Source organism: Fringilla coelebs (genome assembly GCF_963513975.1).
Source record: "Fringilla coelebs genome assembly, chromosome: 8".
In the NCBI taxonomy this organism is placed as follows: Eukaryota; Metazoa; Chordata; class Aves; order Passeriformes; family Fringillidae; genus Fringilla; species Fringilla coelebs.
Window position 1 is genome coordinate 2,004,000 of NC_140066.1, and position 25,613 is coordinate 2,029,612.

At 40.1% G+C, this 25,613-nt stretch overlaps 2 protein-coding genes across 6 annotated transcripts in view; one reads left to right on the forward strand and one right to left on the reverse strand.

Moving 5' to 3' along the window:
- MYPN (myopalladin) overlaps positions 1 to 25,613 on the forward strand; it is a 69,373-nt gene that overhangs the window by 27,240 nt on the left and 16,520 nt on the right. For 3 of the 5 annotated variants that reach the window (XM_084210283.1, XM_084210282.1, XM_084210281.1), the window contains 10 exons: positions 4,930 to 5,105; positions 6,555 to 6,606; positions 8,442 to 8,568; positions 10,100 to 10,171; positions 10,405 to 10,546; positions 11,117 to 11,185; positions 13,100 to 13,216; positions 13,640 to 14,006; positions 15,992 to 16,519; positions 19,007 to 19,151. In XM_084210283.1, the coding sequence (XP_084066409.1) occupies positions 4,930 to 5,105; positions 6,555 to 6,606; positions 8,442 to 8,568; positions 10,100 to 10,171; positions 10,405 to 10,546; positions 11,117 to 11,185; positions 13,100 to 13,216; positions 13,640 to 14,006; positions 15,992 to 16,519; positions 19,007 to 19,151 (1,795 nt within the window). The remainder of the gene's footprint in view (positions 1 to 4,929; positions 5,106 to 6,554; positions 6,607 to 8,441; positions 8,569 to 10,099; positions 10,172 to 10,404; positions 10,547 to 11,116; positions 11,186 to 13,099; positions 13,217 to 13,639; positions 14,007 to 15,991; positions 16,520 to 19,006; positions 19,152 to 25,613) is intronic. The other 2 variants (XM_084210284.1, XM_084210285.1) reach the window with 2 other exon arrangements.
- Positions 7,812 to 25,613, reverse strand: part of PBLD (phenazine biosynthesis like protein domain containing) — a 67,466-nt gene continuing 49,664 nt past the window's right edge. The window contains exon 9 of the mRNA XM_084210289.1: positions 7,812 to 7,947. Coding sequence (XP_084066415.1) covers positions 7,913 to 7,947 — 35 coding nt within the window. The 3' untranslated portion in view covers positions 7,812 to 7,912. The remainder of the gene's footprint in view (positions 7,948 to 25,613) is intronic.

Sequence of the window (25,613 nt, forward strand, 5' to 3'; positions counted from 1 at the left end):
AGCTCCTGAGAACAACAGGAGAATAAACCATCATGCAAACAGAATTTTTAAAAATTCTCTCTTCAGTATCACAGGAATCCTATGTGATTCCCAAGTCTGGACCTTGAAAAGGCACTAATAATTGTTACAGGATATTTTCAATCACCCTGTAATGCACATTACCATAGTTCTCCCTTGGGGTGTAAACATTTCCTCTGCTTGCTCTTGGTAGAGTTGTTCATCTACCCCAGGCAGGGGAGCTTTGTGCTCTGGATGCCAACTAAGAGCTCTGCTCTCTGTACCTGCACTGTGTGAGGACAGCACTGAACAGAAAGGAAAATGTGATACTCACTTCTGGGGAACCAGTCAAAAAAAACCTCTTTGGGTCTAAGTATTAGTGATAAAAATTCCAGATTTGGGCAAGCCATTATGGGCAAAGTTTAAAATAGATGTAGCTGTTCCTTCTGTTTGAAGAGCTTTGTTTTAGAGGATCTGAAAGACCTAGGACAGAGTAGAAACACTAAAAGTTGATCAGAAGGTAGAAAAAGGATTCTTTTTAAAGGAAATGTATTTTGAATGGAAAGGTAAACCAAGAGTTTCAAAATAAAGATAACATAAATAAAGATTAGCATTTTCAAAATAAATGTTAGTCTAATCTATTGGAAAATAATGATAATGGTACTGTGATCCAGAAACACTTAAAGGGAGAGGTGGTTCATAAATTATGATTTTAAGACCAGTAATTTCACATTTTTAGAACTATTTTTAAGTGCTGCTTCCCACCTTGGGGAAGAAGTTAAAGAGACTGGTTACACACTCCAGGGCAATGAGTGAAGGTACACACATATAGAATACACACACATGTACAGAATTTACACACACATGTACAGAATACACACACGTACAGAATATCCACACATGTACAGAATATACACTCACGTATAGAATATACACACAGGTGTAGAATATACACACAGGTGAAGAATATACACACAGGTACAGAATATACACACATGTACAGAATATACACTCACATATAGAATATACACTCATGTATAGAATATACACACAGGTGTAGAATATACACACAGGTACAGAATATACACACATGTACAGAATATACACTCACATATAGAATATACACTCATGTATAGAATATACACACAGGTGTAGAATATACACACAGGTACAGAATATACACACACGTATAAAAATGCACTCACATGTAGAATATACACACATGTACAGAATATAGACTCACGTATAGAATAGACACACACTTATAGAATATACACACATGTATAGAATATACACACACGTATAGAATATACACACATGTACACACATACAGAATACACACACATGTACAGAATACACACACACATACAGACTATACACACACATGTACAGAATATATACACACATGTACAGAATACACACACATGTACAGAATACACACACATGTACAGAATATACACACATGTACAGAATACACACACATGTACAGAATACACACACATGTACAGAATATACACACACATACAGACTATGCACACACATGTACAGAATATACACACATACAGAATACACACACATGTACAGAATACACACACACATACAGACTATGCACACATGTACAGAATACACACACATGTACAGTATATACACACGTACAGAATACACACACGTACAGAATACACACACATGTACAGAATATACACACAGGTACAGAATACACACACATGTACAGAATATACACACACATACAGAATACACACACATGTACAGAATATACACACACATAGAAAATACACACATATGCACAGAATATACACACACGTACAGAATACACACACATGTACAGAATATACACACATGTACAGAATACACACACATGTACAGAATATACACACATGTACAGAATATACACACACATAGAGAATACACACACATGTACAGAATATACACACACATACAGAATACACACACATGTACAGAATATACACACATGTACAGAATATACACACACATAGAGAATACACACACATGTACAGAATATACACACACGTACAGAATACACACACATGTACAGAATATATACACATGTACAGAATACACACACACGTACAGAATATATACACACGTATAGAATATACACACATGTACACACATATAGAATACACACACATGTACAGAATATATACACGTACAGAATACACACACACGTACAGAATACACACACACGTACAGAATACACACATATGTACAGAATATACACACATGTACAGAATACACACACACGTACAGAATACACACACATGTACAGAATATACACACACGTACAGAATACACACACATGTACAGAATATACACACATGTACAGAATACACACACATGTACAGAATATACACACATGTACAGAATACACACACATGTACAGAATATATACACATGTACAGAATACACACACGTACAGAATATACACACATGTACAGAATATACACACACGTACAGAATACACACACGTACAGAATACACACACGTACAGAATATACACACACGTACAGAATACACACACATGTACAGAATATACACACATGTACAGAATACACACACATGTACAGAATATATACACATGTACAGAATACACACACGTACAGAATATACACACATGTACAGAATACACACACATGTACAGAATACACACACACATACAGAATACACACACACATGTACAGAATATACACACACATACAGAATACACACACCTGTACAGAATACACACACACATGTACAGAATATACACACCTGTACAGAATACACACACATGTACAGAATACACACACACATGTACAGAATATATACACACACACATGTACAGTATATACACACGTACAGAATACACACACGTACAGAATATATACACATGTACAGAATACACACACACATGTACAGAATACACACACACATACAGAATACACACACACATGTACAGAATATACACACATACAGAATACACACACATGTACAGAATACACACACACATACAGAATACACACACACATACAGAATACACACACACATGTACAGAATACACACACGTACAGAATATACACACGTACAGAATACACACACATGTACAGAATACACACACATACAGAATGCACACTCGTGCACAGTTCATTTTGCTCTTGCCCCCTCCCTCAGTGTCACTCCGGGCCGCTGTCAGGAGAGCCCCCTGGGTTAGGTGGATCTGTAATCTGAGCCACAACACCCAGGGGCTTCTTCCTCCTCCTTCCCCATGTGCCAGCTCACCTGGCACCCTCGGGTTTGTGCTGCTGTTACTGCTCCCTTCCCTGGGAGCACAGCTGGCTCTGCAGCCTCCAGAGGTGCTCCATGGTTTGGTTGGTGGCCAGAACACTGTCTGCAGCTTCTACCAGCTCCACTGGGGTTTGGGAAACAGCCTGAAAGGCTGCTGAAAGCTGCCTGGAGTAAAGTGCAGTCCTAGGAAGTGTCCATGGACAGAAGGCAGCTCGGGGCAGCTCTGGTGGGAATGAAATGCAGGAATTCCCTGCGTGCTGGGAGAGCTGTGTTGGATGGCTCAGACTCATTTCAGTGCTAGATCTGTGTTCCTCCATACCTCAGAGACCCCTTGAGGCTCCTTCCTCAATTCTGTGTTATATTTCTATTATATTCTGGGTTTCTGCTGGACTGCTTAGAGGTTTTTTTTTCAATATATTAATTTGAGGTTTACTTCATGCTTAATTTGTACCACAAGCTTGCTAAAAAGTTCTGCAATTGAGGGGTCAAAAAATTTATTTATTCATGTTTTTCTAAAATATTTGAGATGGAAGTGTATTGAAGTGCCTTATAGTGTGAGACAGGAGGCATTAATTATTACAATTTTTTACTTAAAAACCTATCCTTATCCTTTCCACAAAAATCTTATTTTATGTAGTACCAGTCAAACGTTGACAGATTCTTTTACCAACTTACCATAAAAGATGGATGAAATTATTACTAATTTTTTTTAAGTCAATTGAATAAAAAACATTGCCAGTATGACAGCTCTCACCCTCACATGCAGAAGATGCAGTAGCTAATCACATGTAATGAAAGAAGTTACAGTAATAAAATAGAAATACTTTTGTGGCATTTTCTATATCTATCTATCTATCTATCTATCTATCTATCTATCTATCTATCTATCCATCTATCTATCTATCTATCTATCTATCTATCTATCTATCTATCCATCTATCCATCCATCTATCTATCTATCTATCTATCTATCTATCTATCCATCTATCTATCTATCCATCTATCAATCTTCATGAGAAAAGTTACAATGAAGATGAATGCACTTCAGTTTGGCTTCTCAATTTTAGCTAGTTATCTCTAATTACAGGTAGCAGTGTGTTTTAAAGAGGAGCACAGCAACATGGTGCACAAAAGCACTTCAGGTGCAGCTGTCTCCTGGCTCTTTCTGTGTGCAAGTACCTCTATTGTAATAAAGCAACCCTCTTGCCTTGTGATACACTTCTGCCATCTTTTATAAAAAGCAGATTGTGTTAAATATATGACAAAACAAAGACAAATTTCAGTCACGTTCTGAATTAACATGAACTTCAGAAACAGAAGTTTGAGGGATATTTGTTAACGTAGAGTTGGGTGATTTTTGCTGCACATTAAGCCACTACACAGATCTGATTGTACCTCAAGAGAAATTCAGAGCTGGATTGACAGTATTCCAAATTCAGAGCTCTTTTATTATTTATTGAATATTATGAAAATCGTCCATATTTTACTCCTATGACTGTTGATTCAATACTTACCTGCAGAACTATGTCACAATCTTCAGGCTAAACCTACCAATTCTATCATCAGAAAGACTTCAAACATTATCATCAGCTTGTCTGCATTGAAAAACAATTTCTTTTTGCCTTGCAGGTGGTACTGTGAAGGGAAGGAGCTTGAAAACTCACCAGATATCCAAATTATCCAGACAGGTGACCGACACTCCCTGATCATTGTGGAGGCTTTTGAGGAGGACACAGGGCGTTACTCGTGCTTTGCTTCCAACATCTATGGAACAGACTCCACCTCTGCAGAGATTTACATAGAAGGTAATCCTACAGGTGTTGCAGAAACTGATGGTTGAAATTGGTCACAGGATTATGATACAATTATGTATCTTGTTTGCTAACTGGGATAGTTTTGTCATTAAAAAAACACAGCAGGAGTCAACACTTTCCATTGTTACTAATGTCATTATTATTTTCCTGTGAAACACTCTTCAGACAAGAGACCAGCCCTTACATTTTATTGTGTTACTTCCCAGAGGTTTTATATATCTCACTCCAAGATCCAAGTCTAAAAATACTCAGATTCTGAAACTACCTTGTATTTTTTGTCTGTGGAACTCTACAGAAGTGTAAGAAATGAAACTTTGTGTCCAAGTCTTATTAATCCCTTTTCCCTGCAGTTATTATTGCAAATTGAATGTAGGACAGCTTCCTTCTAACTCTTTCTTGGGACCTTGTAACCAAAATAAATATGCCATCAATTTTATATTCTCCTTGCCCAGTAGATGCTGTAAATCAAACAGAATATATATTTGCAGGTTTAGGTGTCCTTTCTTTCTCCTTATGCTTTTTACTGTACCTAGTAGGCCTAAGAGTGGTCTATTTATTATATTTCTTTTTTTCACTTTCTTGGGTAAGATTTGAGATTGAATCCATTACTGTGCTAGCATGACTATAAATTTAAGCACATAGGATTTTTTTCTTTTTCTCTCAGAGAAGCACACTATGAGCACCATCACTGAGCACAGTGGGGCCATTCATAAATTAAAGCAGTGCCCAAAAGATGAATTTCATTCTGCAGTTATTCTCCTTCCACAACTCTAACTCGACAGTGAGAGGACAAATCCTTTTTCAGCATCTGCACTGCCCCTGACATCCATGGGAGATGTCTGTGCTTGGCAGGGATTTCCAAGCTCTCAAGGCAGGGACCAAGGTCTGCTTTTCCCCAGCTCAGTGGGTGCTGGATGGGAGCCACGGCTGATGGAGATGCTCACTGTCAGGAACTGCAGAGAAAATTAAAATTCCAACCCAGTGAGGGCAGAATCAGAAGTGCAAAATGTCTCAGCAGCCAGTAAACAGAGCGAGTATCTCCTGCACATCGTGGTACGAGGCAGCAGCTGGAGAACAACAGCTACAATTCCAGGTGTCTCTTTTTCCTTTTAATCTGACAGCATCAGGTGTCTGAGAGAAGAAAGCTCCTACTCAATTCCCAACAAATGGGGACTAAATCATAGTGGCATTTGAAAAAGAGCCCAAGGAACAGCCAGGTATTCATTCCCTCTTGGATATTCCTCTCCTCACTCCAGCTGCAGCTGCTCCCACACCTTGCAGAACGTGGTCACTCCTCCTGCCATGGGACCTTTTGTCTGGGCACAGCTTTATAATACACACCCATGGAGTGCTCTACAGGAAAGCTGAATGGAGGTTTGTATCATTCAGAAAGAAACTCAAAACCCCTCTGCTAAATGATTTTTTAAAATTTTTTCACAGGCATCTCTTCTTCTGACTCTGAAGGTGAAATCATCAAGGACGAAATGGATCAGTAAGTTTAAAATCAATTACACCTCCCATCTTTCTTACAGTTAAAAAACCCACAAGTGCAGACATTTCAGTTTGCAGCTTCCAAGACATCAGCATTCTGTTTAGAATTAATTTGGACTGGTTGGGTTGGATTTTGTTTGTGCACTTGTTTGCTTCACAAATAGTATGGAACAAATATTTGTTTGCTTTTGTGTCCTCAACTTTGGATTAAGAATTGAAATTTTAGTATTACATATTAATATAAAAGGAAAGGTATTACCATAAATACTGAAATTCTAAAAATAATTTACTAAAAAAGTTAATTTATTTTAAAAAGCCATTTTACTACATCCAGCTTAAATGCTGATATAAGTGTCTGACTTGGACAAAGAATGTAGTACAGTTTCTCACATGAAAATATACAAGGTTTTTGGCAGAATATAGGTAGATTGATTATTTAGATTTAAGATGAAGAAATTAAACTGAACTGAAATGAAATGAAATTATAAAAGACTACTTAATTATAAAAAGAAAATATGTCAGATGTAATCTAAAATCTGGGAAATATTTATTTATTCATTTCTTTATTTTTCCTAAAAGAAATCCATCCCTTGATGATTTAAAACCTGATCCAATGCTGTTAAAAATATTTCAGAATCAAAGTCTTTCTATTAACTAGAAAGGGAGTCAGACTGGTTGAAAACTAAAAGAATCAGTCTTTTATTTTGAACTCCTTTGTATGCACAGATTCAACATCAAAAGCAACCAGTCCTTGATAAAAGAGGCCCTAATCAGATAGATTTATGCACCCTCTTGGTTTTTTCCATCACTAAGGAGAATTACACTCATTACAAATGCCAGTTTTTAAAATGCAAAGAGAAGACATTTGCAGTGTATTAGACTGAAGACCTCAGGCTGACAGCAAATCCTGATGGATGCAATTTAAACTTCAGGGTCATAAAGCACTCCAGATGGAATTGGTTCATGGACTTTGATAAATGTTAGGGGGTTTATAAAACTTAAGGTTAAGAAAGTCTCAGACTTAGGATGTACAGCTAATCAGTTTGGGATGAATTGTGAAGTGTTCTGTTCCAGCTCAGCCTTGTCCAAATGTCACAGGCAGGGTTTTTTTTCCACATTCATCTCATTAGGTGTCAATGTAGGGTTAACCATGATCCTGATCACTTGATGGCATCTCTACATCACTTACCTCATCAAATTGTGAGGTAATTTTTTTTCTCAGAATGCTGCTCTGACATCATAGTAGGATGTCTTCAAATGATCATATTCTGAAAGACCAGGTTTGGGTGTAATGTCCTCATTTCTGCTCATCTTCCAGCTGTCATCACACCAATCTGAACACCTGTAAGAGAGTTAATATGAGAACAGGTGCTAAAAAAAGTTCAAAAGAGAAATCAGTGATCACAACAGTTGTACCTTCACTCTGAGTAAAGCATCCTCTGTTTTGAAGGCTAGCTTTCCTGGGGGGACCTCAAAGTGAATAAAAAGACCAGCTGTTCACTGTCTGCATTATTTCACCTAGCAATAAAATTAAAAAGTGTCAACTCTTGTATTTCCATATATAAACAACCAGAAAGTGAAGAGGTATCAATCTGTACACTAGCAAAAACTGATGATATGTTGGTCAGAAAGCACGTCTCTTTTTTATTTTTCAGCAATTAATTCTTGCTGAAATTCACTCACAAAATGCAGCTTTACCTAGGAGTACAGATCAGCTTGGGTCAAGAGGAATTCAGTCCCAGCAGTGAGGACATGTAACTGAGACAGATGTGACTTAGGGACACACACAGCTCCAGCCTCCACTTAGAGAACTTGTTCTTGGTTAACATTCCACAGCAAACCAAAGCCAGCCAACACCTCTGTGAATGCAGCATCTCCTGCTGTCAGAACTGCAACCAAGCACCAAGAAACCTCCAAGGCTCCATCAGCTGAGGTGCACACTGTGCCAACCCCAGTTCCCCAGGTAAGGGCGACACCACGGGGCATTTCAGGGACTAAAAGTGAGCTCTGAATAAAGGGTTTCTTCTACAGTTTGTGATGAGAAACCCAAATCTTCTAGCACTTGCTTTGCTGTTGAACTGCAGCCTTGAGCCTGAGAGCCATTCCATGGGGCTGCACACGATCCAGGTGCATTCCCTGGGGCTGCAGGGGATCCAGGTGCATTCCCTGGGGCTGCACACGATCCAGGGGCATTCCCTGGGGCTGCACTGGATCCAGGTGCATTCCCTGGGGCTGCAGGGGATCCAGGGGCATTCCCTGGGGCTGCACGGGATCCAGGTGCATTCCCTGGGGCTGCAGGGGATCCAGGTGCATTCCCTGGGGCTGCACACAATCCAGGGGCATTCCCGCAGCTCCGAGGCTAGAAGGGCCCCTGGCTGTGCGAGTCACCTTCTCCCACCGCAGACTGCCTCATCCACTTTCCAGCCCAGCAGGTTTTCCTCTCCCTGGATTCAGAGCTCACTTGAAATCTTTTCCTTTCAATGGAATTCATTTTAAGCGGAATCGTTTCGCTGCTATGTGTACTTTGTATGTAAATAAGCTTCTTTGCCACATAACATTTTACTTTCCACATCAAAGGAAATTAACATTACCATGTTCTAATTAACATTCCGTGTTCTAATTGACATTTCCTTTTTTGTTGCAAACTAACTGACAGTATATTCACAGCTGTGAATTCTTTCCTGGTAGGTAGGAAAGAGGAGCCATACTTACTTAAAACTGAAAAGTTCACGAGTTTCTCACTTCACAGTGCCTTTTCAAAGCTTACAGCCCAGGATTAGGTGGTAACCAATGAACAGACACTGAGCAGGTGAACTAATGCAAGTTTACTTCTGATTACAATCAGACTAGAACTAAGAACTAATAGAACTAAGCAACAAGTTGCCATTTATGAAAGAAGATGCTTAAGGGTAATAGTTCCTTCAAAAGTCACAACTTTGAAATTTTGTTGGCTGATAAGGCACCATCTGTGTGTAAATTTGGCTATTTCCTGAGATACTGAATCATTAATTCTGCTGCTCTGAGGCAACTCCTACTGCACTAAAATAAAAAAACCTATTAAATACTCGACCTATGTAACAAAGTTTCCCAGGAGGAGAACAATTCCATTCTGTTTTCCTGAGTAGGATCAACAGGTTGATATCCCACCTCTGTAAAAGGAGAAGAATTATAGTAGCAGTCACACATGTGACTGGACTTAACATTTCCTTATTAACATCAATAACTATTTTGTAGGTTAAGGATTTTTAAAAGAAGACTACAACCAAGCAGACAACATATATTTGCCTTATTGAAATATGAAGAAAAGATGTTACAATACACTGTGCTAAAGCTTTTCTTGCCAGGATTAACTGAGTAAGGCAATGAAGTAATAAAATTTTTGCTTCATCCACCAAAATCTCTTTTATGTCATTCCAAAAGCACATTTCTCTTGTATATGAAAAAATCATGTCTGCACACCTAGACATCATCTTGTGATGTTTTGCAATCTGCAGGCTCAAAGCCCCACTAACTATTTGCAAGGACTGGATGGAAGACCTATAATTGCTGCTCCTGTATTTACAAAGGTAATTTCTTCTATGACGTATTTGAAAAGTAGAGGTCAGATAACTATAAAGAGAGATAACTAAAAATGAGCTCTCTCTCAAAAAAAAAAAAAAAAAGGGAAAAAAAAAGAAAAAAAAAAAACTTTTCCTAAGCCATTCAATAGTTTAAGTGGCTTTATTAAATCTTACTGAAATCAGTATTACATCCAGAGCATTAAGGCATTTACTGACTGTCTATTCATTTTCTCTAATAGATGTTACAGGATATTTCAGCTTCTGAGGGGCAGCTTGTTGTTTTTGAATGTCGGGTGAAAGGAGCTCCTTCCCCAAAGGTTGAATGGTATAGAGAAGGAACACTGATAGAAGACTCGCCAGATTTTAGGATATTACAGAAAAGTATGTTTCTTGTGTGAAAATATTGTGTCTAATAAAATACAGGCAAGCAACAAAATTGTTAACTTAGCAACGCTGTGAATTTCTTATTACAACTGTAATTTTAATTTTCAAATGCAGTCAGAACATCTGCAATTTTCTCTAAGGCACTGAAATGCTTAAATTGTGAAAATTCAACAGAAATTCCTTAAGTACCACTAAGCTAAACCTAAGTGAAACAATGGCTCATCATATCTTGATTTCATGTGGGTCAGAGTTTCAGAAATTGTCTTCAAGACAAAATAAAATTGTGCCAATACTGAAAAAACCCCAGCCAGCTACTTGGAGAATTTCTTTTCTGTTCCCAAGTTCCCAACAGTGTTCATAAGTGTTCACATTGTTCAATTGTGCCTTTGACATACCATTGGGTAAAAGGCCTGGCTGTCTTCACATCCCCTTAAACAGAAAATTGGATCAAAAAGCATATTCCATCTTATTTAGAAGGTCAAACTTAATATTTAGTGCTTAAGGAAAAAGAAATATTGGCAAAAATAACTATATTCAATCTAATAACTCTGCTCTTCTTCCCTTTAGAACCACGATCTATGGCTGAACCAGGTGAGGGTGAGGATCATCAAAGCTTCCTAATTTTTCATTACAGAGGTGTGGTGGTTTAACCTCATAAAATATTAAATATTAAAACTTCATTCTTTAATTAAGATAATTTCTTCTTTTCCTTATGTTCTATAGCTACTAGTGGCACACATTTAGCTGTAAACTGTTGCACAAACACGTAACTTGAATTAATTCAGTGCCTTTTGCAGAAAAGGTTTCCACTTTGCTTAGACCCAGTTTTACCTCAGGATTTAAACGAGCTAAAGTTTAATATAATTAATGTAGGAGGGTCCCCTGTACATCTGAGGTCCTGAGGTATAGGAGATGAGGTAGAGCTGAGCTATTTTTATCCAGTTTACCAGTTAGGGAACATTGCATCAGATGTTCAGCCATGTCAGCCATTCCCTGTGCTCCCGAGCAGCGTAATGTGAGAGAGCACATCAGGTGTTCCACCCCTGATATCAGCAAATCCTATAAATGGGGCTGGACCTGCTGATTCCAAGGATCAGGGCAGAATGGGGTTGGAGCAGAGCAGCCCTAGAGCTTTGGTTATTTCTCCATGACAGATTCACTCTCCTCATTGCTTTTTGCCTTTAAAAATATGAAGCTGCTCCTGTCAAGATGGAAAATTATCAAAGGAGCATTAACTCTTATGGAATATAAACTTCTGTATTCTCCTTGCCCTATTTGAAAGGTTTTTGCCCCAAAAAGAGCCTTGAAAGAAACTGCCTCTGTCTGAGATTGAGGAATATAAAAATGGAGCTTCTGCCAGAAGGCACTGCCACAGTTCTGTTACTGTCCAGTGGCATCACTGCTGAGTAATGTGAAGCAGTTTTTAGGGGATAATCAGTTGGGTGCAGTTGTCACAGCCTCATCACCTGCTGCTCATTCAGAAGGAATCTGGATTTCCATGCATGCAGTGGTTGGCAGATCCCAGCATGATAAACTAGATACTATAATGCCTTAAACTAGTTCTGTTATCATACTGCTATAATAAACTATTATTCTCCTGTAGTTGATAGGAAACAATCTCCTTGTTGCTATTGGGTTTTCCTTGGTGATGACATGAAACAATCAAGTTCCAGCGTGCAAAAGTACCCATAGAATAATTATCCTGTAGGGTTTTAGGAAAGCCTATTGCAAAATTGTATATAAATAGCCACTGAGTAGGTGAAGAAATTTTATCAGCCCACATTTAAAGTCACTTTAGGTGTTGCTGTCCCTCCTCTTCCCAGCTACTCAGCCAAACCAAAAGACTTCAATTCCATCATGGCAGGTATTTATTAGCTGGCACTGCTGCCCAGACTCATCAGACAGGAATGTCATAAACCCAGACTGACTTTTCTAGATGGAATCTAGTTTTTCCTAGTACAATTTTGCTAGCATATCTTTGGTGCCCTTTAGTCATCTTCACAAAGAAGTCAAAAGACAACTTTCTGTAAGCACAGTTAGCACAATCCCCTCTATCTGCAAATCTGCACTGTATTCTGAAAATAACAGTCTATATGTATGTGGTTTATATATTACAGAGTGACTCCACTTGAATTGTTCCCAGTCAATTAGAATTAACCTTTCAATCATCAGAGATAAAAAATACCTGTATTTTACTGAGCTGAGAGCGTGGAGTACACTATATATTTTTCCAAATTAAATTTTAAGTTCTTTTAAGTCTGTGCTTCATGTGTTAGGAAAACATTTTCTCATGTTTTCCACACACTGCTGACACCTGTTCTTTGCTTTCATTGGGCATGCTGGAGCACAGAGGGTACCAGTTGCTGCAGACAATGCTGATAACAGCTGCTGCACACAAAGGCTGCCAAAACTGATAATACTGATGGAACTGGGAACAAACTGAGCAAGGTGGAAGTCCTTAAGGAAATCTCCCCAAAGGGAGTCGGGGTTCTGTGTGTTTGGTCACTGCATGTTCACTCCAAGCGCTAACCCTGCTCTGATGCTTTGCAGAGGAGATTTGTACTCTCGTTATTGCTGAAGTATTTTCAGAAGATTCTGGCAGTTTCACCTGCACTGCAAGCAATAAATATGGCACAGTGTCCAGTATAGCTCGTCTGACTGTCAAAGGTAAGAGCCACTTGAGTCCTTTGCTGCTGGTGAATACAGCAGAGCAGGCTGTGATCTGTGCTGTGTACTCATGGTTCCAAGGCAGCTCAAGTTCTGGCAATGTTCTTCATAACTAAAAAGTGTGAGAATTCTCTGGGAAAAAAACAATGCTTGTATTTCAAAGATGTAGTGGAGTAATTCACTGGGGACCTGGCTGAAGACCACTGATTGATTTTCCAAACTGGAGCAGTGTCCCTTTGCCCTCTACCTTTACAATATTCCTTTTCCAAGGGAATTTGTTCTTAAACAAACAGGGTCAAACAAGTCAGTGTGACGGCTGGAAGGACACCAGAGTGAGTTTTTTGAACTGTAACTTTTGTGCTTTCATTTCACTACGATTTCTGGCATTTACATATCCCAAAGGTTTGACCTTTCCTCTTCCAGCACCTGAGGACAGCAGTAACACTGCTGCCCTTCACACAACGAGCTCCATCGACTTTGTGGCTACTGAGCACCAAGCTGCCCCCCAGCCTCCTGCCAGCCACCAAAGCCAAGCCCCCAGACCCAAACTCGAAGGAGTTCTTGTGAACCACAACGAGCCCAGGTCCAGCTCCAAGGCAGGGCTCCGTGTCCACTTCAAGCTGCCCGAAGATGAAAAAGGAAGTGAATCATCCTCAGAGGATGGAGCTGGCACCACAAACCAAACCAGACCCAACCACTTCCCAGAGAAGATAAATGGACAGCCAGTGAAAATACCAGAGCCAACATCACCATCCAAGGAACCTCCCCCAGTACTGGCTAAACCAAAGCTGTAAGTAAATTCTCAGAAGTCTAATTCTCAGGAGCATCACTGATATTATTTACTATTCATTGACCACAACACTATTGCACTAGAGTGAAAACTCAAATGCAGAATAAAAAGATTACATTGTATTGGCCTAACTAACCATAATCTTAGAAAACAAATTCTCCAGCACTAGTTAATTTTTTCTGCATATCCCTGTCAGGAAAAGTGACCTCCAATTTAAAAAGGAAAATGTTTTCCCTTTGAAGTGTTATTAATTCCACGGTGTTTTCTGCTGCAATCAAGAGGTGAAGAACACTGATCTTATGCAGGCAAAATGAAAGTAGGTTCTTCAAACATATCTCACTCAATTCTGGGTATGAAATATTGCCCAAAGCAGACATACTCAGCCTTACACACAGTCCAGACTGGCAACCAGCTGTCATGCCTCATGACTTGTACGTCCCACAAACGTCACCTCCCCCTAAAACAGATAAAATACTTGGAAATGCTTGATAATGGGAAACCACTTGAGCCAAAAAGTGATTGCTGCACTGGGAGCTCAAGGGGAAATTTGAAGAAGTAATGTAGTTTTCTTAGAGGACAATTTATGGAATTCACACTGCAGTTTATTATGAAAAGTATTTTCCGCATTTTTTCAACCTCCCACACGTAATTTAACAACAAGCACACAAACATCTTCGTTTAATTTCTTAAATAGGCAGAAGCTTTTCCTAAGGGCTCAGGAAGGACTCCAGAAAGTAATTCCCTGGTACCCTCAAGCCAGGATGTAATTTCACAGCATGAACATTACAAGGAGAAGACAGAACTGACATTCCTTGTAGCAGAGGAAGAACTCAGAGCACAGGGTTGGAATTTGTGAAGCCCACATTCACAGTCCTGCACACTTTCTGAGCGACAGTGAGTTTTAGGGGGGGGCAGAAGAAGTATTTAAGTACCCAATACTTGCACAAAGCAGAATTTCTCTCAGCTCCCCCTCCCAAAAAAGCTGCTTTACAAAGAATTGCTTTATTATGCAGATGTATACATGAAGGGCACAAAATCTGGCCCACAGAATTGCCAACTCTACCATTCTACTTTATGAAAGCTTGAAATTGCTATCTTGATCTGCCTGTAATGTGATTTTTGTATTTGCTTGGTCAGGAGCAGTTGTGCTTGGTCTCTACATTCACATTTTCCACTTTTTCTCAGTAGATATGTAATACTCCATAGTTTGTTACATAATCATTTTCCATATCTTCTACATCTTTTCTGGTTTTGGAAGGGAAAAAGCTCTCCTGTTTTTCATGTGCTGTATTTCCAGGTACATAATAACTAAATAAACCTCTTGACAAGGCAAAATGATTTTTCTTAATTTCAAAGTAAGAAAGCCCTGAAAAATTATCTAGTAGATAGCATCTAGAAAAATAACAACTGCATGGAATGCAAGTTCTCTCTGAATTATCCACTCCTGCCTGTCACTGAATGTCAACACCACCTAAACTCCATTGGTAGCATATCCTGTGGTGGATTATTGCAATGCTTTACCAGTCAAAGGGCTGGTTTCAGAAGCCACTTCAGCAGGAGGTAAATAATGCAACCTGGCTTACAAACACTCATTTAAATTATGATACACCAAATCTCACTCTTGGTCACACAAGCAAAGAGGTACTGAGGTGACTTTGACAATGACATCCCTTAAATATCTTTGAGTAAGATTTATATTTATATTTCACATACTAAAATGTAAGAATTATCTTCAGTCAAATAATTTGCGGACAAAAAGCTTTGATGCCTCTGGCAAAGAAGGGAACATGAAGGAAAAGGTTATTTTAGTAGAAAATTAATATTATGCTCCTCTTATAATGTTAGAGTATAGGCCATGTAGCAGTTTCCTGTCTCTCACTGTATCACAGGACATCGAATTTTCTCTCTGAATTCATAGAGAAATGCAACCAACGGGCTCAATCAGGGCTCCTAACAAACTCTGTTCATTTTTATTTTCTGTGCAGCGATCAGAGCCAGTTAAAACAGCTCCACAACCAGGTCCTGCTCGAACAACAGCAGGTGCACCAGGCATCTCTGAGAGAGCTGTCATTCAACACCACTTTGGTGAACTCTGCCACTTCCCTCTACCAGCACTCCAGCTCGCTCCTGTACAAGCAGAGCTCAGCCTGTGCTCCTCAAGCCTTCGCCTACGGCCGCCCCAAGCAGCTCCTGGCGCCGCAGACGCCGCCGGCCAGCCCCTCTGCCAGCTCCTCGGGCACCTTCAGCTGCGTCCCCCCGGCGGCCCCGAGAACCAACCCCACGGAGAACTTCCCGGCAAACCCAGCGAGGCCCTCGGGAGGCTTCCCCAGCAAAAGCGAGCCGTGTCTGCCGAGCGGGGTGAAGCAGTTCCAGCCCCAGAGCGTGGTCCCCGCTCCCCTGTCCCCAACGGCGCGCATCCAGAACCCCGTGGCTTTCCTCAGCGCCGTTCTCCCTTCGCTGCCGGCCGCGCCATCCACCAACGCCATGGGGCTGCCCAGGAGCAGCCCAGCCACGTAAGTAGCACAGAGCACATGCACAAATACTCCAAGGAAACTGTGCAGGTGTGTATTTTTGTGCAGGTGTTCGGTGGGGGAGTGTCCTGGTTCAGGGCACATTTTGGAGAGAACTCAGAGAACAAGATGATTGGGGATAAAAGCATCATGTAGTCAAGCCAGGACAGGGAGTCACTGAAATCTTCTGTTGTGGGAACTCAGCGCACCTCTCCTGAGAGCCAGAGCTACCGAGAGAACCCTTGGGGAGCTTGAGAGCCTTAGAATGTTGCAAAAAGTACCTGGTGGCTCAACTTTGACCCTACAAGAGATGTACCACCTATATGTGGGGATATAAGAATCACTGGTGTGTAAAGGATATAGAAATAGAACATTTATAGGCTAAAGCACAGTTTTTAAGATTTTGGTACAAGGGGGTTGGAAAAACAAGATGGAGGGAGTTAGGGCCTGCCACATGGTTCTTCCTCCTTCTTCTTGTCTTCCATTTTCCGTGTGACGTAGGTATTTTTGATAGGTTTATAGTAAAAGTACACTTAGTAATAAAAATTATAAGTATTGGAGACAAAAGATAAATATAGTTTACGTAGACTTTGTTATAAAAAGATGTGACCACCCTGTGGGCAGTCAGAGTGCCTTTGGCTGCCTTGCTGGTCAGACCCCGGCTGGGCAGAAAGAAAATTTTTGTAGATAAGAAATAATAAACAACCTTGAAGACCGAACCTGAGAGTCCAGCCTTGTCTTTTAGAGCCCGAGAAGCGAGCCCATCTCACCCTTGTCTGGGCAGAGACAAATAACAGCCCGAGCCCAGACATTCTGTGAAATAGAAGAGTGAGTTATTCAGATATTCTGGGCATTTAATCTAAACTTTACATCCAGTAAAGAAAAGAAGGGATAATACCTGTCACAGTACAACATGAAATGAATGACACTCACATGCTGAGATGTCCAAGGCAAAAAAGGGCTAGTTTATTTCTGGACCTCAATATTTATAGAATTCCAGAAGTGACCATGGATTGGAGGATGAAATTGCCACCTCTCCAACCACACTGGTCAAACCAACACCATCAATTCTCTCCTCCTCCAGAAAGGAATGCAGAACAATCATTATTTACATGAAAAGTGCGTGAGAAACTCCATTACAAAAATGTAAACATCAGAAGGCTTAGAAGAACTTTAGAAGAACAGGGTGACAAATACCTTCTGTAGAAAGACAGAATTGAAGATAGAGAGATGTGAGTGTACAAACAGATATACAAGAATATGGGGGCTCAGAGGTTCATAAGACTGTACTAGTGTGAAAAGAGGTTTCATGGGCTTGCAGGATAAGTCACTCCAAGACTCTTTGCTTACACCAGGTATAAAAGCATTCATACCTATTGTAAGCAAGAAGTAAAGTTTTAAAGGTGCCTTATGCTGCAAGGTTTTTTCTAGTCCAGGTGAATCTAAGAAATAACTTCTGTAAAGGTACTTTTCTGGTTGCAGTACTTTCAACATTTGAAATCCCCCAGAAAATCTCAGGAGAGTTAATGGTTTGCACATAAATAATTTCAGCCAGCATGATTTCTATGACAAAACAGCTACCATGATACAAGCAATTAATGATGATGATGCAGTGGCAAGGTGGGGGCATTAAGAGTCTCTTTACTGGTGGAGTTGAAGCAAATTTCCCTCTAGTGGACTATGTGAACTCTGTGTTAGCATGGCTAGCACCTGTACAGTGCTACAACTATTTACCCATAGAACTCCAAATCCTGCACAAGGTGAGGAATATTTTCCCCTTTTATCAATGGTACAGCTCAAGGTAGTGGTAGCCATCAGCAAGCCACAATCTCCTGACTATCCTGCAGATGCTAGATCAACCAATCTGTTATTACAACAGAAAGATGTTTCCCTGTGTCTACAGCATCTTATTTAAGAATCAAACACACCACATCTAGAAAATCAAACCAAAAAATAATTGTTGAGATTGGGTGTCATAAAAGGGTGAGAGAAATTAAAGAAGTAAAAGTTCATGGAAAGAGTAAATGATCAATGAAAATGGGAGATAAAGATCAATGAGAAATTGTATTAACTTTTAAATTATTGCCTGGTAGCAGTCAAATGTACACATTGTGCACCTAAGGTAACACCTACACTTATTTCTTTAGCATTTACTGTGACATCATTATTGCAGGATAAATATAAATGGAACTTAGATGTTTATTGCAGCATTACTTTCTTTCTTTAAAATGTGTGTTTTTAATTTCTACTGCATGGGAATGGGATGCCTCATAAAGATAGTAACAAAAGAAAAATCATATCCTGTATTGTGCTTTGGCTCCTATGTAAATAATTAATAGGTTCCACCATAACGTGTCATATAGCATACAGGTGACACAAAATTATCTATCTATCTATCTATCTATCTATCTATCTATCTATCTATCTATCTATCTATCTATCTATACACACTGATTGCTGCATGTTAGTATCAGAATTTTCTTTTATTAGCCCAACCCAGGGATTAAAGAAAAACCTGAAGCCTCTGCCATTGGCAACAGAAGATTCCATTCGGGAAAACAAAGCTGCACTTGTAAAGGACCTGGAAAGAAAACTGCATTTCAGAGAGGATGCTAATCAACCAAGTGGTCAGCAGGTAAGAAAATCAAGTGTTATTAAAGTAAATTTCACTCATGAACGAGACATAGATGATGATGCTGTGGAAAAAAAGGTGTTTGTGTGGGTGAGCTGCTACACAGCTTTGCAGGGGGAGCTTTCATGTGAGTACTGGTTTGGAATAGCAACCTGGAACTTTAAAGCTTGAGGGATGCAGCTGTAGAAAATTCACTTTGTGACTGAGCAGCATTTTTCATTTCTGATCATCTCAAAGGCTGGTATGAATGTAAAACTTCTTTACTTTCATGGAAGCTTCTGGACACTGGCTTTTACTTTTTTGCTTTACAAGTTGCTCAATTCATTGCACACACACATTCATACACTCTGTTTTAAATCAAAGAGAAATGTAACAAAACAGTTTAGGATAAGGTTTTTGTTTTTCTTTCAGTTGAACTAAAATGGGCTTTCAATTTCGTAGCATTAAACCTGTATTTCCAAATTTCCAAACTTATATGAATTGACAGGGACTTCTTCAAGAACTTTTTGATAAGAATTTAGCAAAATAAAGAACCTTTTACTAAGTTCAAGGAACAAAGCTATCTGCTAACACCAAAAGATATTTACACACTTATTTGCTATTCTATATGAGACCAAACCTAAATCTTGATTCTCAAATTCCTCAAACACTGAAAAAGTTCAATTTCTCTAATTGTTACAGTAATTAGAATGCCAATGGCAATGAACTAAAATCAATAAAGGTTTCCTCATTTTGCTCTCAATTCCCAACTTTAATCCCTTCTGATTTTACTCTTCTCATCTGAGAACAGCCTACTCCAGCAAATTCAAGCCTGAGTTTTCTCCTCAGTGACTATTTCAACGGATGAAGAGTATTTTCCAAAATTCCTATTGCTTTACACTATACAGAACAATCAACATCATGAGAGCAATATGCTGGAGTGCTGCATTCACACCCATGTATTTTGTCCTGTTTTTTCCTCTCACAGTTAACACAGAATTTAAAAAGGAGACATTTTCATTCCACACACAGAATATCTGTATGAAATCAATTCTTGTAATGGTAGGGCAGGGCTCACTCTGTCATAAATACAAAGTCTCCTCTGTGTGAGAGATCACTGCATAATGGAGTAGAGCATCCAGTAAGAATCTCAAATGTTGGTTTCCTTGTATTGTCTAAATAGTATTTAAAAAATTCCTTCTCAGCAAATGTGTCCTCTGGTGTATTTTTATTTAGAGCATTGTAGTGGGACCCCACATTTCAGGAGCAGAGTTCATTCCCATTTACAATACCTGCAGAGCATGCAGGGATCATCCAGAACAAATGCTGCAGATGACAAGCCTGTGCCTTAAAGTCCTGGTACTGTCTTGTATTGCTACAGAAAGGGCAGTAATGAACAGGAGGGATTTGCATTCTGGTGCTCTATTTATTGTCTAAAATTGACTTCCATATGAAAAATGTTCAGCTCGCAAGATGAGATTTTCCTAAGTGTCAGCATTATGCACTCAGCATGATATCTGATAATCCAGATGTACTCCTTCTGTTTCATCCAGTACATCATTCATCACAAGCAATAAAGAAATCCAGCATCAGAACAGAGCTGGGAATTTTGCTGATGCTGCATGAGACAGAACTGATTAGTCTCTGGGCTTCCACAGCCGTGATGACCAGGAGGTGCTGACAGAAATACAAATATGACTTTGCCAAGATTCTAACTGCAACTTTGATCAAGTACATGCAACAACAAGCTGTCATTTTTACCAGAACAAATGGTCATGCCCCTCATTTCTGCAGATGGTGGCAAGTTCTAGTGCCAGGTGAAGTTTCGTCACAACCAGGAGTGCTGGAAAAAATGTGATCCAGTCACACCCGAACATCTTCAGCCAGATTTGCTCAGTTCTTTCAAACAAAAGGGGCACTGATGGCTTTAGGCAATCCCAGGAAGGTGTTAGGACAAATCCCAGGACAGAGGCCTGACTCAGTGTCTCCCCTGGCTCAAAGACAATTGAATTCCTGACTCTGCACTCCCCTAAGGACAGGCTTCACTCCTTGCCAGTGGGTATGTGTTGTGTTGGTGCTGAACCAGGTTGCTCAAATAATTCAGCATTCTTCAACAGCAGTAGAAAATCTGGAAATTCCACCTTTCAGAACAGCTTCTCTTCTGAGCTAGAGAAACTAGAAAGATAGCTAGGTGGTGGAAAACCACCTCCTCCAGCTCCAAGAATAAAACTTAAGACATCAGGCACCAAGAAGAGGCCCTCAGTTAGCAGGACATTTCAAAGAGCATTTCAGCTCAATGATTAGGGTCCTCTGAGGAAGCTGTTAGAATTTTTTCTTCCAGATTGTGATGGAGAAAAGGAACAGAGACAGACTGAGACAGAGAAATAAAAAGATAATCACTCTGCTGCCCAGAAACTAGGCCAAAAATCTCCTGCATTCTTGTCCTTGCTGTAGTGGATGTTTCAGTATTTCTGCAAAGTGAAAGAGGACAAAAAGGACAAAGATCCCCATCCACTCCTCTCCAGCCCAGAATGTTTTATTGGCACAAAGCTGGGGGTTTTCTCTTGGAGACTGATGCTGAAATGCTGTGAGACCAAGCACCCAAGTGTCACAGCCTCAGTGAGGGTCAGGTAACTGCAGCACTTGATGAGAGGAGAGCACAGGCAGCATTATCTCCACTTCCCAAATCTGCCTCTCCAGTCCATTGGGCCTTTCACCTGCCCTACAAATAAAATATCTCAGTAATCTTCAGTTAGAATGAGTCATGTAGAAACAAAAACATGTGTGGGGGGAAAAGGAAAGAAGAAGACTTTGGGGAGATTTTGGCAAATGGAGAAATATAAATGCGTAATGGAAACTAATTCTTTTCCCCTGGTATTTGAAAGCATCCACAGGCTTCACCAATATAAATAAATCTATAAATATTTCCTCAGTTAACAGTGGAAATTCAGCTTTACAGGTAAAACTTGGAAATTAATGCTATTATCTCCTCAACATTTTGTTACACAAATAATATAAAATAGAGAAATTATGTAATTAAACTTCAAAATCCTGTACAGTAATAAAACTAAATGAATTACCCATGCAATAATAAAGGAAAGCAGAGTTAAATACCAGGGCCTGGCTTATACATTTTGGTTAAAAGAACTCCAAACCATGCTCACACATCTGTGTCATTTACTATGAAGAACATCATGTGGCAATGCTGATTGGTTGTGTCCTACCTAAAACTCAGATGCAGCCTTATTTTCAGGACAAAGAAAAAACCTACACTCTTTAGAAAATTATGCACAGCCCTCACATGAATAGTCTTTACCTCTGCTAGAGAACACTTGGTAAGAAATTTCAGAGCAGAAGAGAAGCAGGGTTTGTCCAAAAGCTTTTTGATCACTAAAAGCCAAAGCCACATGCAGATGCCAGCTCACCACACAGGCCCTGACTCCAATAACTCCTCAGCACTGATCACACAGAAGCAGCTCCTGCAGTTCCCAAACTGTGTCCTCAGTCTCAGAAAGGCCCACAAATCACCCAGAACTCTGCTCCCAGGGCACAAAAATTACCCTTCATTCAATCACTCCAAAAATCTGCCTCAAAATCAAGCTTCACACAATCTCTCACAGGTCAGCAATGAAGGCAATTTTAGACTAAGGATGGGAATTTGACCACAAAGACTCCCCATGGAAGCTTCTCTCTGTACTAGAAATGAAAAGAGATTTGAGAACAAGACAATTTTATATTAATATGTATAAACTCCCTGTAATTGTGGCAATGAATGTGGAACAGCCACACTTGTGGCTGTCTTCTCAAGACCTAGATCTAATCAATAGCAAAGTACAGACAGGTTTTCATGGCAGGGATCCTGGCTTGCAGAGCTCCCCAAGCTGGGGAGGGAAGCTGAGCTCCTCACTGGGCACACACCCACTCCAGCTGCAATTCTGTGGGAATTGGATGTGGCAGCTCCATGGGCTTGCTCCTCCATTTCCTTCTTGTTTAATCCCTCTGAAGTGTACTGTGAATATTGCCTAGCTGGACAATGACTTGTTAGGCTCTGCCTGGGTTTGTGTTTGGCTAAGCACGAGGTTCATGCCCCATATAACTCATCTGCAGGAAATCTATCACCCCAGTGGCACCTCTTCCTGGACATGACAAGTGGAGCCTGTACATTGGATCTGCTGCTTTTGAATCCCACTGCTGAGAGGGAACAGGGAGAGGAGAGAGAACTCAAACTGATCAGGAGGTTTCAGTCAGAGTAGCCTAGATGAGACTGTGAAGTTAAGGAGTGTTACAGCTTGGAAACAGATGCTGAGATGCAATACATGCCACTTTCTTAGATAAACTGTTACATGGATTTAGAGTAATTCTGCCAAAAAGGCAATCTAGTAAAAGTTACAAAACTGGGATTAAATTGGGAAATTTGTCTAGTGTTGGCATTAAGTTGGCAAGAGAATTGTTTTTACATAGCATATGATAATCAACATTTGAGTAGAGCTCCCCCAGCCTTCCTGTTTGTGATTTCCATGAGTTACTATCCTAACATCAGATTATATTGACTCTACAAGCTTCTACTAACTGTCAGTATGTATATTCACTGAATATACATACTGCTAAAGATAAATTAAAATCTTGCTAAAGAGAAACTTGAACTACAACAGATGCAGGATTTTAGAACTCATATTCATATAGAAAGGTGCTTAGAATCTAATGGGAATTACTACACTCTATGCAATTCCCCTTTTTTGCCAAAGGTAGCAGAAAGGCCCAGGAGTTAAATTACTTGATAGGATCTAGGAGACCATGATCCAGCTCTGCTCTGTCACAGATTTTTGTGTTACCTTAACTGGTCCCTCAGCTTCTTTAAGTCTCAATTTCCCACAGGTAAAATGCAGGTACAGCCCTGCCCTGGAGGGTGCTGTGCTCTCAGACCCTCAGAAATGATGGTGATGGGGCCAAGCAGATCCATCACAGAGACAAAATGCTGTGGACCCATACCTTCAGCAAGGCTGGCACGGAGAGAAGGTTTTGTTTGTTGTGCAGGACAAAGTACAGGCACCCAGCAGCAGCCTACAGCAATATTGCCAAGGCAGAGCAAAGGCAAGCAGGAGCAAAGCTGCATTTCACTTCTCTATCTGCCACAGAGTTCCACCAGAACAGTACAAAACCACTTCAGATACATATTCAGCACATTTCCTGGCTTTGCTTTGGCCAGTTTGAAGTTTTTTACCCTTCAAACTATACTGTGGCAACATTAATACAAGCAACACCGCCTACTCCCCTTTTGCACACCATGCTCACTAAACAATGTGCATTAGATGTAGGAGAAATGGCCAGGTTTCCAAAGCTGCAATCTACTCAGCCTATGGAAATATACACAATTATAGATGCATTAGATACATTATACTTTGTACAGAGCATTACACCACTGAAGAGGAGCTGGTAGATACAATAATTTTAAATATCTGGCTTACTGTACTGAACAAGAGTGTGAATTACTGCCTGTAAAAGTTTCATGTTCTAGGAAAGCTGCCAAAAAAGGAGCTGCAATGCTACACTTTCCACTCCAACCCAGGGCCTGAACCTTTGTACTTGCCCTCAGTCTCCTCAGTGTGCTGAACTGCAGCCTAGTTTTAACACTGTACCCTGTGGCTACATGGGTTTCTCCTTTTTGTGGCATTTGATGAAACATTTGTCTGAACCACAACATCACTTTGCCCTACACCACTGTTGTAATCACATTCAGAAACAGGCTTATGGCTTCTGTGATAAACACAGTTCTTCAGAAAGCCACATGAACAACTCCTTTCTGCTCTTGCTAATCCTTAAAGAAAACCTACCAAACAAGCAAAAACCTCCAAGGTTCTACTCTGCAAACAGAGGTGCATTCTCACTTCTGCCAGAGATTTCTGCTCTTTATGAGAAGTTTGGTGTAACACCTTCAGCCTCTGGATGTTGGTGTTCAAATTTTCACAGCAAAGTTAACTTGGTCTTGCTGGTTTGGTTGTTAATTGATACAAGCATAAATATGCACACAGAAAAGCAAAGACTGAAGTGTGAGGGCAACACACAGGAAACAGGGGCTGTGCAACCCTGACTTTAAAATGTATTTTTGAATATAACTCCTTCAAATGAGCAGCCAAACTCCTGCAGTCAGCCTGCACAGCTCCCTGCCAGAGACTTGCATTTGTACAAGGACACTCAGGGCTGCCATGGGCAGGGAAGCAGCTGCCAGCAATGACAACCCAGTGCTGATGGTGCAGCAAAATGCTTCTGTTTTCACAAAGTGCTGCTCTTATGCCTCTTTCTGTATATCCAGGGTCACATGCAAAGAAACACGGGAGAAAACCTGTCCATGATTAACTTCAAAGGGTCCCACGAAATGCATTCCTTCCTCTGTTGTATTTTCTTCTGCAAGCAGACACTTGAAAAGGAGGAAGTGCCCATATTTCTTAATGAAGTAGTCTGTAAGAAGTTAATATCCTCAGCACATCA